The 14,227-nt window shown below is 37.9% G+C and overlaps 1 protein-coding gene across 6 annotated transcripts in view; it reads right to left on the bottom strand.

Annotated features, from left to right (window-relative positions):
- The window catches only part of osbpl6 (oxysterol binding protein-like 6), a 75,534-nt gene that overhangs the window by 6,393 nt on the left and 54,914 nt on the right, over positions 1 to 14,227 (bottom strand). For all 6 annotated transcript variants that reach the window (XM_084421803.1, XM_084421805.1, XM_084421807.1 and 3 more), the window contains 10 exons: positions 13,210 to 13,347; positions 12,221 to 12,308; positions 11,242 to 11,495; positions 7,063 to 7,200; positions 4,117 to 4,180; positions 3,949 to 4,027; positions 3,665 to 3,809; positions 1,875 to 2,019; positions 810 to 936; positions 114 to 236 (listed from right to left, as the gene is read on the bottom strand). In XM_084421803.1, the coding sequence (XP_084277929.1) occupies positions 114 to 236; positions 810 to 936; positions 1,875 to 2,019; positions 3,665 to 3,809; positions 3,949 to 4,027; positions 4,117 to 4,180; positions 7,063 to 7,200; positions 11,242 to 11,495; positions 12,221 to 12,308; positions 13,210 to 13,347 (1,301 nt within the window). The remainder of the gene's footprint in view (positions 1 to 113; positions 237 to 809; positions 937 to 1,874; positions 2,020 to 3,664; positions 3,810 to 3,948; positions 4,028 to 4,116; positions 4,181 to 7,062; positions 7,201 to 11,241; positions 11,496 to 12,220; positions 12,309 to 13,209; positions 13,348 to 14,227) is intronic.

The following is a 14,227-nucleotide window of genomic DNA, read 5'->3' as shown; positions in this document are numbered from 1 at the left end:
ATGCTAATTCCACTTATTGAAAGGGAATTTTTCATAAATTTGAACTGATGAGTTTTGCCTCCTCATTAAACCTGAGAGCAGGAACAGAAGGTCTGTGTAAAGAGTGCACTGACTTGAAGAAGCGCGGCTGGTATTTGATGTTGTTCTCCTCCAGCCACTTCCTCTTGTTTCTCTGCTGCTCTTCGATCCTCTGTTTCTCAGCGGCCGCCATCTGCACATTCCCCTCCTCCAGATACCTGTGAGACACATTAACCCACAGCTTGACCACAGATCATTACTCAGCTTTGTTCCAGTGTTTACGAGGAGGGTTTAAAAAGAGCTGAATCAAGCAAGAAACTCTCTTAGGGAGCAGAAAAATACACTTAAAAACAGAGTTTAATTACAAAGTGACATGAAAGACTAGAGCCTGGTTTCACAGACAGCGCTTAGATTAAGCCAGGATTAGGTCTTAGTTCATTTAGGACATTTAAGTAACATTTATAAACGTGCCTTAGAAAAAAAAACATTACTGGTGAGCATTTTGAGACAAAAACATGACACTGACATATTTTAGGATATATTGCTTTAAGGTAAAACAGCTCAAACATGCATTCTTTTAGATGTGCGTTTCAATAGTAAATACGTCAACAACGTCAAACCTTTCAAAGTCTTTTCCTACAACACAATCACAAAGAAAAGCTTTCTGGAATCCTTCAAAACAAGGTTGAATTCATTTCTAGAGTGAGTTTTTCTTGTGAGGCTGTGTGCAACATCAGATGAGACACTGTGTGCGTGTGTGTGTGTGTGTGTGTGTGTGTGTGTGTGTGTACCTCTGGTCGGGTCTGAATCGAGCATCTGTTGGTGGCAGCAGTTCCTTCAGCTCAGGGAAGAGCTCATTGAGCTCGACAGCAAACCTGCTGAAGCCGTAGTACAGCTCGTAATCTGTGGGCATGGACCCTGAACACACACACACACACACACACACACACACACAACACTCATTTACACCCAGCAGAATCAGCACTGTAAGAGGAGCATTAGCCGAGACACATCTCACTCTCAGACATCATAACAACTGTCCTCTGTTAGGTTGTGAAGGGCCATAACTGCAAATAGCTGCTGAAACGAGACCATTTAATCTTCGTGAATATTTCCTTCTGGCCATTACACTGTACTTTATTAAATTACAGCAGATTTGAGAGGTGAGTGGTGTTTACCCATGGACTTTTTGCCACAGTGTCTGGGTAGTTATTAATTGACCCTAGGCAAAACGCCCACATTTTTTCTTTCAAAACTCAAAAAACATACACTATTGTTCAAAAGTTAGGGGTCGGTATGATTTCTGCTCACCAAGGCTGCATTTATTTGATCAAAAATACAATAAAACAGTAATATTGTGATATATAATGAAAAATATAATTAAAAATGTTACATAACTGAATAAGTGAATATATGGTAAAGTGTAATTTATTCCTGTGATCAAAGCTGAATTGTCAGCATCATTACTCCAGTCTTCAGTGTCACATGATCCTTCAGAGATCACTCTAATATGATGATTTGATGCTCAAGAAACATTTATGATTATTATCAGTGTTGAAAACAATTGTGCTGATTTATATTTCTGTGAAAGCCGTGACAGGGGTTACTGTTCCACAACGGTATGATTTAATATTAGCTATGTTACATCAAGGGTCAAATAAAATAGAAACAGCACATTAAAGTTAAAAATTACAACTGCTTGACGTGACCACTGTTAGTACCGGTACAGGTCTGGGATAAAGAATGTTTTTGCTCAGGTGGCCAAAATGTCCAACAAATAGAGAAAAGATTTGTTCAGCAAGAAAATCAATCTGAGGGAACATTGCCTGTGTGTGTGTGTGTGTGTGTGTGTGTACCTGGTCTCCAGATGCATTTAGCTGAAGGTGGGACTCCACAGTACAGACCCTCATGCCATTTCCCAAACAGTCTGTGAACGACTTTCCCCTCCTGGTCCATCACACATCCTTGCACCTCATTCACATTCGAGCTCCAGTAGTTTCCCTGGACACACACACACACACACACACACACACTGATTAAGGTTGGGAATATGTAGACGTTTACATTCTGAGTCATGATATGATTATGAAACAATCCGCGTATGGTTTTCTGTTGCAAATATAGAGTGAATACTGACTGGAAGTGATTATCCCAATGCCTTACACTAGATCCAAAGGGAAAGACTCCTGGGGCGTGAAGTGGGGATTCTGGAGGGAGCCGTGTCCCGTACTGTTACTATGACAACGCAGTGTCCATCCCCCTACTGGCTGATCTTACTGCAGGGATCTTTTATTTACAGCTGTTAATGAAACTGCTGTTCAATTTGTCTAAATCATTTTAAATGATTTCTAATTTCAACACAGGACTAAATTACATTTTAAAATATGTATCATTTTTCTTAAACCAATTGAAAATGCAGGGACAACTAGAAGTGAGTCGTTCGTAGGTGTATTCCCCTGGTGATGTACAACACTGTCAGTCTGTTGAGCTTTCGACACATTGCTCTGTTCATTTCAGCATTTTCACCCGTTCTGACTCCCTTTGTCTGAGACAGTATTTGAAGGCCCTGCTTTCTAAGCTGTTATGTTCCTTTTGTATTTCTGTTGTAATAAAAATCCCCAAAAGATGATGTCAGTTTAATGTTCTGCATCTTTAGTTCTAGAGGTTTTTTTTATTTATTTTTTATAGCATTTTGATTAAGATTGTTAATATAACTAAACTTAAAATGCTCCTATTATGTGATATTAATATTGTGATATTACCTTTCATGAAGTGTGCAATACTAATATTGAATGTAAAAGGTCGGCAAAGTTTCAAAGATAATAAAGATAATAAAGTTGTTGTCTCATAAAAGAAAGAAGTGATTCTGAACCGCCTGAAACGAGTCGTCAGTAATTCCAGTCTCACTTCCAGCTGAATCTACATGTGTTTGTAATACATTTGCATAATGCCAGTCTATGATCTTAATTGGCTGCTGGTGAACAGCGTCTACTTTGACCCTCAAACACTAGTTTATCTGAGACTGGAAGAATTGATTTGTGTTGTTCATGTCAAGAAGACGCTGTTTTCTGCTGCCAAAGCAAATCCACTGTGATGAGATTGATACGGTAAAACCGACGCCATCGTTACTGTTCGTATCACTGAGTATCAAGAGCTGAAATTCAGATATGATAATGGCCTTTTGGTTTCATTGACCAATCACAACAGACTGGGCCATCTGACCAATCAGAGCAGAGTAGACCAATCACAACAGACTGAGCCATCTGACCAATCACAGCAGAGTAGACCAATCACAACAGACTGGGTCATCTGACCAATCAGAGCAGAGTAGACCAATCACAACAGACTGGGTCATCTGACCAATCAGAGCAGAGTAGACTCTCAGAAAGGAGGGGTTTAGAGAGACTGAATCCTTTATCCAACCGTTTCAGACACTGTAAGAAAAGAGCTTATGATGCAATGGATAATATTAGAAAATTAAAGTGTTTTTTTGACCTGAGATGCATGTAGGAGTCTCCAAAACAAAATTATGAGCCTTTAAAATAGCCTTTAAATAATTTTAAGACTTATTGGGGCCTCCTGAAAGTTCGCTAGCTGAGATATAGAGCATATATCTGTGATGGATGACGCTGCAGAAGTGATGTACCTTAATAAAGGTGAGCTTGCAGATGCAGGTGGTGTTGCGAGTGCTTTTGATCGTGACCTCTCCGTAATGCTCGATCCACCGTCTCCCGCTCAGGATGTTATGGACGCACGTCGTCACCTTGTTCCACTCATAGTGATCACCATAACTAACACACGATAAAACACACTGTCAGTTACAGGAGCCAATCAGTGATGAAATACGAGGAGGAGGCAGAACGACTGATAGATGGTGTTGGACAGATGCAAGATGGATACACGATGGAGAGAAACAGACAGAGACTGTACCTGGGCAGCATGACATGCACTGTTCCGATGGGAAGAATCTCCATAGACTTCCCCCAAAACTTATTCTTCCATCTGACATCTGAAGCACACACACACACACACACACACACTTGAGTGTGATGATAAAAGGCTTTGAGAGCAAAAGCACAGGAGTGTCATCAGTCTTACCCTGCCAGAAGGTGAAGTTCTGCGACTCGCAGTGACAGGCGGAGATGGGCGGATGGTGGCTCACCTGAACACAAGATGTGGGAAACACAATCACTCACTCAAGTTTATTAACGAAGCACAGGAATTAGCATTAATTAATCCAGAGAAATGAATAATAACTAGATCTGCACGTCCTGCAAGAAATACCGGAGCTTGTAAGTCAGCAAAAGATAGCTATAGCTTCAGTGATGATAAAAGAAGCGCTCTTTACTTACTTTCTGTGTTCAAAATTCTTTGCGATGTAAAGTTTTTGTTTTTCATGAGAATTTGTGATCATATTTTATAATCGGGATTTTACCATATCTAAATATAAAAGCAAAACATGTTAAAAAACAACTATATTAGGGAGATGAAATAGCTAATAAGCCATTAAGTGCGCCTCTGCCGCCATCTACTGGTTATAGTGATCATTTCATTTCTTTTTTATTTTAAAATAAAGCGTTTTATGTACGTTTTCCTACATTGTGACAATCTTTGATAGAAGAACAAATAATGTTTTTGATCATCACATTAAAAATAACATTAAAACCGTATAATATTTAGAGCTTTGAAGTGCTGGAAAAGTGCTTGAATTTCACTCTCAAAAGGTTGTACGAACCCTGAACACTGAATAGTGTACAAACATTCAACTACTTCTGCTACAATGCCATGGTTACAGTGAGCGTTACTACAGTAAATCCATGGTGAATGTTGGTGATTTGTGGATTGAAAAGCCTTGTTCATTCATGGCACAATGTTTCTCCTGGTTTCCACTTCAGCTGTTTGATCTGATGTCTGTGGTTTATAACAGGGAACTCTGCGCTGAATTTGAATGCTTCTCACTAGATATTGCAGCGATGTTATTAATACTGCGGCGAATGTAAACGTTTTCTCACTGGATCTCCCAGCGTTGTGTAGTAACGCTGTCACATTGAGTAAACCTCTTCTGAGCTCGCGCTGTCTAATATTCGTTCGAGTCGAGTCCGAGCACGGTTTCGTTACGGTTTTGTTTGCCATTTAATATAACTCGTATGCAACAGAAATGGCAGCTCTTCTCAGTTGGGCAATGTGGTGGTGGCAACAGTGCGACCTCTAACATAATATAATCACACCGGCAGGAAAAAAAGTCACAAAAAGTCTAATTATATATACAGTGCTATGCATAAGTTAATACACCCATGCTAAAGTTGACTAAAAAGAGGAATAAAAAATCATATTTTGGAAATTGAACTTAATGCCTTAATTTAAAAAATTAGGAAAAATCCAACCTTTAAGGACACCAATTTTCTTTGGGAATGAATAATGTATCGTAAATAAATAAATGTTCTTCCTTAAAATACATGGTGCATAAGTTAGTACACCCCTATGTTAAATTCCCATAGAGGCAGGCAGATTTTTATTTTTAAAGGCCAGTTACTTCATGGATCCAGGATACTATGCATCCTGATAAAGTTCCCTTGGCCTTTGGAATTAAAATAGCCCCACATCATCACATAGCCTTCACCATACCTAGAGATTGGCATGGTTTTATTTCAGTTAGCCTAAAAGCTAGTTTGATTTGCATTGCTCTCAATGCAAATATTTCATGAAATTCCTTGTCGCGTATATTTCTTCTAAAATGACAGGATTTCGGCTCCCACCACATACCCTGGATATATTCAAGTGGTTGTTTCAACTTCGGGACATTATAATGTTAGAAATATCCACAGCTCGGGTGAACTCAGCACAAATCTCAACATTAAAAATCTGGACTATAGCTGCTGAGAAGGTCTCCAAGTATATTGTGCAAAGCAATGATCAGGACTGAGAGTGAATATCTTAACACTTTATCCCACTTTTTTTTTTTTTTTTTTATGTTTTATCATTCCTGTGGCTGTTTTTCTGTTGACTTATCTATCCATTATGTACCCCTTTGTAAAGAGACCTCGGGGTGGGTGGGGAGGGAAGGATTGGTTGGTGGGTAGTTGATTTCATCCGTGTTTTCATGTTCTCATTCTGGCATGTTTATTGTCAAAAAATGAAAATTTAATAAAAAAAAAAAAAAAAAAATTTGACAGGATTTCGCCATTCATGATTAAATTATTTATGACAGACTTTTTTGTCCTCTATGGACCTCAGAGTAACTTTTTTTAAGTATTTTTTTAGGTTAAGTCTCCTTGAGCTATAAAAAAGGTATACAGTTCAACCAAAAAAATATTCAGACACCAGATTTCATTTTTAATGTTTGTTTTACTAGTGGGTGCAGGACAATATAGTTCATTTATGTAAGTGAGGATATCAAGGTGTCTCAATAAATGTTGGTTTGACTGTAGATGCTTTCCTTAGTAAAGTAGTGGAGTTACATGTCCTTATTCCGCTGATTCAGTCTGAAAACAACAATGGTCTGAATGGAGAAATGAAGAAGGGCTGCCGTGGTTTCTCTTTCATTCTCACGTATCAACAGTGGAGGGTCAGTTTATATCAGTGTGTGTGTGTGTGGATGTGACGTGTAACAGGATGAATAACACCACTATGAGCCTGTGCTAGTGTTTCCTCTATGAACACACTGCATTATGTCCGACACACACAGGCAGTGTAAAAGTTCAGTGCTGACAAAGAGCCTTTTCAAGTCAAGCAGGAAGAACCTTCGCTAGAGGACTATTGACGGCCTTGCTATCAGCAAAACACACACACACAAACACACACACACACACACACACACACACACACACACTCACACAAACACACACACACACACACACACACACACACACACACACACACACACACACACACACACACACAAACACAGTGAAAGTGGTGCAGTGCTACAGTGAAGGACAGGAACTCACCTGGAACAGGTACTGCAGCATGTGTGTGTAAATATGTGTGTGTTTGTGTAAATATGTCTGTGTGTGTGTGTGTGTGTGTGTGTGTTGAATAATGTACCTGTTCAGAAAAGAAGCAGAATCCTTTGTCTTCACGGACACATTCGTATGTTTCCCCTAGAAGAGGGTTAAAGGGTTTGCTGCCCGCTCTATAATAGGTGGATGAATATCCTGAAACTGCGAACGCTGCAATGATCGCCTGCACACACACAAACAAAGCAGCTGTCAATACACTCATTACTCCTGAAACCACGGAGTCCAGATAGACTGTGTGCTCTTCAACCCGACTGAGCAGAGCTCACAGAAACAAGATAATCGAGTCAGTGTGCCGTCAGAGAGCATTAACGCCACAGAAACACACAGTCACATGGTCTCGGGTCACAGCTGAAGGGGCTGATGTCACAAAATCTGTCAAGAGCGGGTCAGGTCACGCTCCCCAAACGAGAAGAGTAAGGTCATATTTCAGCCCCAAAAACAAAAGAAAACACAAATATAATAAATAATACATTTCTAGGGCCTGTTTTGTGTTTTTTTTTTTGCTAAATGTGTATTGTGACATTATTTTCAGGAAAAGTAAATAAATATTATTATTAATAAATCATATTTAAATCGCATTTTTTACAATGATGTATTTTGCAATTAAAATAAGATTTATTACTACTACTAATATAAATATATACACACACACACACACACACACACACACACACACACACACACACACACACACACACACACACACACACACACAGATACATATATATATATAGGGTGAATTCAGGTTGATTGGACCTCTTAACCTAAATTCTCCATATATATATTTTTTTTTTATTAATATTATTATTATTGTTGAATTTAAATTTATTGAAAGGATATCCCCTTCAGCCATTTCATTTTCGAGGGGGTCGAACTCGATCGAGTTGTCTCATGAACCGTCATTCAAATAATGCCAACCAAACACTAACAATAGACTTCATTATATCTTTATTGAAAATATAATTTCAGATTTTTTACTCTTGCGTTCCTGCCAGGTTCCATGAGATAGTCTCAGTGAGTCTGAGAGAGTCAGAGTCGTCCTCCTACACTGCGCTCTCAGTATCGCTGCAGTGAGCAGAGTGTGTCAGAGTCTGCGTCAGTGTGTGTGTGTGTGTGTGTGTGTGTGTGGACACTATACACTACAACTGAGCTTCATTTAAAGGACTTAATGAGGTCAGAGGTCATTTCCCACAAGGGACATGTGTTCCTGCTTCAGGCCCTGCTCGCCCTTCCACAGCTCCTGTTAGAGCACTATGTGTGTGTATATATAGATATGTATATGGGTGAGTGTGTGAACACTTGTGTATGTGGGCACTGTGTATGTGTGAGTCTCTCCTCGGACACTCTGGACAGCCTTTCCCTGCTGGAAGAAAATCTGAAGCTGACTTTACTTTACTGGTTATTCAGTCAATAGTGTGGTCTTGATGGCTGATGAACTGGACCACTGACTGGTGAACTGACTCTGACCCGGTAGACCAGTGTGGTCAAGCTTGTTACAACGGGTCACGACTGCTTGTTTGGGGGACGCTGAAGATTCATTAGCTCTCATAAAGCAATAGCTCACATTCTGTCATCATTCACTCACCCTCATATCATTCCACGTCCATTAGACTTTCATTCATATTCAGAGAACAAGTGGAAAATATTTTGGAAACACTATCAACAATAAGATTCCGTTAGTTCACTTTAGTTGAAACTACATTAGGAGATATGAACTAATGAAAAACACTTCTAAAGTATTTATTAATCTTAGTGAATGTCAATTTCAACATTTACTAATACATTAATAAGTCAAAAGATGTGTCTGTTAAAATATTTAATGGACCCGAGTTAAAACAAGCTTTATAGTTACTAAATGTAGTTCATTGTTAGTTAATGCATTGACTAATGATAATTAATGGTACCTTTTTTAGTAGCACTTTATTATACAATAATAAAGTACTTTCAAATCATTCGCAAACTATTAGTTTATAGTTAATTCCTGGTTAATATACTGTAATCTCTACATTGTTAATAGTAATTGGCTATATACAAATATTGGGTTCTTCATTCATTGTCACTGTAATTAACACAATCTTTATGCTTTGTTAACAACGTATTATCTGTAAATTGTTCTCACTTTAGATTAGGTCATGAAAAATGGGAAAATGTCATTAATTAAGTGCTTTAAAGCAAGATTTATTAGACATTAACTGCATTAGTATTAAGTGTCCCTAATTTACACTGATTATGAATGCAATTAATGTCTGATAAAGCTTGCTTTAAAGCACTTAATTTTCCCATTTTATGTGAGCTAATCTAAAGTGAGAACAATTTACTCCCAACAACTAATTAACAATTCCTTTACTATGAGATAATTAAACCATAATAATTGTGTTAATTTGTGTTAATTAGTTATTAGTTTTAGCGATATTTTTAAAGAAACCTGAGATATTTCTGTCCTTCCATTGAATGTCCATGTAACCATAACTTTGCATCAAAAAAGTTTATAAAGACATGGTAAAAGTAATCCACATGGACTGGATTTGTTCTGATGCCTAAAACAAGTACGGCTGCGCTTCCGTTCACCCTAATGATGAGCTGTATGTGTGTTGATCAGTGTATACAGCCTGAATTAAATCTGTTCTCCACATCATGTCTCTTTAAACCGCTCGATTCCTATGGATTACAATCAGGGTTTGAAATTAACTTTTTCCACTCACCGGCAAATTTTGGCTACTAAATTTTTAAGTTACCGGCCATTCAGAACTTCTACTAGCCAAAAAAAAGAAAAAAAGAAGAAGAAGAAATGAACCAGATTAACTTCATCTAGGGAAGGGACGGTATGAAAATTTCATATTACGATAATAGTGACCAAAATTATGGTGATTATCAATATTATCACGGTTTTGTTAAAACGAGATGAAAGTGTTCAAAAATAACTGATGCTCACACTGAAAACATTTCAACAAGTTTTATACTTGAAAATCAACAAACAAAAAATAAAACAAGCAGCTCTATGCACTTTTTTAAGCAAGATTATATTCTGTGGCATTTCCTTCCTTATAATGACCGTCGTCAATAGCAACGCATTATAACACAGCGCACATGCATCACAACGGACGCACACACGCTCTCATTCAAATACAACTTGCCGTCTTGCGTCTCCATTTTCGATTGTACTGAAAATTAAATCAGAGTTGATTTATTGTTTGCTGAGTTTGATAATATTTTTGTGATCATGTAAGATTTAAAACATTAATCTGCCTTCCGCCATTCCTTCTCGAATAAAAAAACAACAACATTGCGCGCTGCGCCTGCGTCAGCCTGTTGCTGGCTGGACAGGATTTACAGTGAGTTATTAAAATCGCGATAATCAAACACGGTTTTAATGATAATTCAATTTTAAACGATAATACTAACCGTCAGTACATTTTATCGTGGTTTATAGTGAAACCGGTAATCGTCCCATCCCTAACTACATCACAGTTAAGTATATATATATATAAGCTGTGACGTAGTTGAATCTGGTCATTTATATATATATATATATATATATATATATTTTTTTTTTTTATTTAATTTATAATTTAGATTCATTTCTTATAAAAAAATAATAATAATCGTGCCATCCATCCATCTCCTCCCTTGCTCTTTCATCCTCATCCTTTTCACCCAAAATGTATTTTATTTGGACGGATCATTACAGTACAAATTACATTTAAAAAAAAGTAGGATGTTGGAAAATAATGTCATTCCTGTTAACCAAATGCTTTTTAATCTTCGCTAATACTTCAATGCAAATGAACAAGTGCGCCATTATTTGTTGTTGTAGTGACGTGTGTGTTCAAGTAAGCCAGATATGCGCAGATTCTGCACAATACGCTGTATTTAATATGATAACTCACGAGTCTAGTACTTGCACTAAATCTGCGCAGATTTGGCTCACACGAACTTCCCTAGCAAAGTGAGTACACATAATAAGTAACACGCCAAAATGGCTAGTGATTTGACAGTGTTACCCGCATTTGGTGGGTTGACGGGTGTTAATTTCAAACCTTGTCTTTATGTACTTTTTGAAGGATCAAATAAATACCTCAGGTTTCATTAAAAGATCTCTTCAATTTGATTCAAAGATGAACTGTTAGGAATGACATCAAGGTGAGTGGTTGATCTCATATTTTTTATTTTAGGGTGCGCTGTCCCTTTAAGAGCTGGAGCGTACCATGCGTTCGTAGGGGTCGTGGGTTTGGGCCGCCTTGTCCAGCAGCTCAGTGTACTCGAGCTCCTCACACATGTGCTGCAGTGTGTTCAGGGGCTCGTTCAGCTCCACCGGCATGGACACCTTCGACAGGTCCTTCCCGATGTTGTTCTTCAGGATGTTCCACAGGTTGAGGTTGGACGTGTCGGGAGCGGGAGCAGGGAGACACGAACGCCTGCCGTTACGGGACGCGCCACTGGACAGATCCCCGTTAGGCACTGGGGGAGAAACAACACGTTACTCGTGGGATACCAGGACCATATACTGGTTATCTACCATCAGGGTTATTACAACATAATGATCACTGAGGTAATGATCCAATCATAGACTCTGAAGCATTTGCCTATTTAAATCCAAACAGTGACCTGGCAGTGTATATATATATCTATATATAATAAAAGTATTAAATTCTTTGAAAGAAAAACATCTTATCGACTTCTTTCATATATATATATGTACAGTATATATGAAATATAATTAATTATCCTTAAAATAATGTCAAAATGAAAACAGTACAATTCAAGAATGTCCAAGAAAAATCTTTTAATTTATTTGATTTTTAAATATTTAATTTGAGTTTGGTTTTTCATTCGGTTTTGGAGTGACACATGACCTCAGCTCTTGATGTGTTCTGTGATATTAACCCTGGTAGATTTTAGATTTGTATATTCACATTTCAATGGTTAGACATTTACATTAAATACTGTAGATAATATATTTGTGAGAGCATTTGTCTTTCCGTTCATGTGTGTGTGTGTGTGTGTATGAGTGTATGAGTTAGTGTGTATGTGTGTGTGTATGTGAGAGCATGTGTGTGTGTGTGTGTGTGTGAGTGTATGTGCGTAGGTGTGTGTGTGTGTGTGTGTGTGTGTAAAGGTCATGTGTCCCATCAGGGCGGCCCCACTGAACACAATAAAACGAGGAGGAGGTAGGCTGATCTTACTCTGTCTGGAAACGCTATCTGTGACGCTGGCGTTGTCCTCTGAAATATTATCACTCACATCGCTGACGTAAGACTCGTCATCAGAGGCCTGAGAGAGAGAGAGAGAGAGAGAGAGAGATGGAGGGAGAGAGCGAGAGAGAGAGAGAGAGAGAGATGGAGGGAGAGAGAGAGAGAGAGAGAGGGAGAGGAGGTGATGTTACTCACTGTCTTTCATTTTGCGCAGTGCTGAATAACTGTAAATTGTGTGTGTGTGTGTGTGTGTGTGTGTGTGTGTGTGTGTGTGTGTGTAATGACCTACTGCAGTGCAGTGTGCAAATATACAAATAAACACTTCAACAGGCAGATCATGCTGACACACAGATGACACAGACAGATGATAAATCACAAACATAACTGATAAACGCAATGATACACCCAAGTTTGGATACATCAGTCATTCTTATTAATAATAATAAGAACAATATAATCTTATATATAATATATTTATAGAATATTAGTCATCAAAACTAATAATAATATAAGTCATCAATGTTACAGTGAGAAAAATAATCTTATAATTTACACTATCATTCAAAATGTTGGGGTCGATAAAATGTTTTTCTTTTAAAGAATTTAATACTTTTATTCACCAAGGATTCATTCAACTGATCAAAAGTGACAGTAAAGATTTATAATAAATGCTGTACTTTTGAACTTTCTATTCATCAAAGAGTAATGATGCTGTAAATTCAGCTTTGATCACAGGAATAAACTACACTTTACTGTATATTCACATAGAAAACAGCTGTTTAAAATTGTAATAATATGTCACAATTTTTACTGTATTTTTGATTAAATAAATCCAGCACTGGAGAGCAGAAGACTTTAAAAAGACTTTAAAAACATTGAAAAATTTTACCGACCCCAAACTTTTGAACAGTAATATATACAAGAGCAGCTGATGTCTTTGACATGAACACACACACACACACACACACACACACACACACCTCGTTCTCTGATGAACTGGCGGACAGAAGCACCTCTTGAGCGTCGAAGAACTCGGACACCGACTCCGACATGGAGAGCCTGCTCTCGTTGGACACTTGCTGTGAGAGAGGGATGCCCACGTGCAGCGGCTCACCTGCCTGCAACACACACACACACACACGCACACAGTTAAAGCAGTGACTGCTTTCTTCAGGCAGAGTAATGAACGTGGGGAAGGATCTATTACCGATAGGGGTGTAAAAAATATATTGTGTGTATCACAATTGTGTATCGTATCACAATTTATCGCAATACAAAATTGGATAGTGACAATTTGTATTGTGTATAGTTCACCCAAAGTAAAAATTACTGTCCAAGAAAAAATTCAAGTTTACAGAGTTTTAGTGTCAGCAGCACTACATTAAACTACTACATATAATGTTGAATATAATGTATAATAATGCAATGGGGGAATATTTGTGGGTGCTGAATAATGTCTGATGTTACCAGTAAAAAGTGGTCGACATTATATTAAATATATCTAGTCAGTGACAGAGTGCAAGCATATTAATCTAAAATAATTCAGTATTTTCAGCTTCAGAATCGTGAATATTGTTATTCTGGTGTCTCTATTGTCCTGTGCTTTGGGTTTCAGCTCCAAGTCCAAGTTATATAAAACCAGACATAACTATATTTTGGTGACAGAAACTACAAAACACTTTATTTTACAGTACATGTACTTACAGTGTCCTTACCTACGGAAGTACTGGGTAATATAAGGCTCAAACCACATGGGCTCAGGTCAGATTTAGGTGTATGTTCAGGGTTAGTACCTAGTAATTACCCAGTTACTGTAATTACTGTAATAAGTACATACTGTAGTATGAGCATGGGGAACAGGACTGTAAAATAAACTTCTACCACACAATGATTATGTGTCATGGTCATTTATAATGATGACAGAATCGCGCTGCTTCACAGATCTGACATTTATCACAGACACACACTAGTGTTCAAGGCCAACGCACAAAGACATAC

The sequence above is a fragment of the Rutilus rutilus genome (genome assembly GCF_951802725.1).
Source record: "Rutilus rutilus genome assembly, chromosome: 10".
Classification (NCBI taxonomy): domain Eukaryota; kingdom Metazoa; phylum Chordata; class Actinopteri; order Cypriniformes; family Leuciscidae; genus Rutilus; species Rutilus rutilus.
The sequence above is the reverse complement of the archived record's forward strand: the minus strand, read 5'-3'. Positions and strand labels throughout refer to the sequence as shown.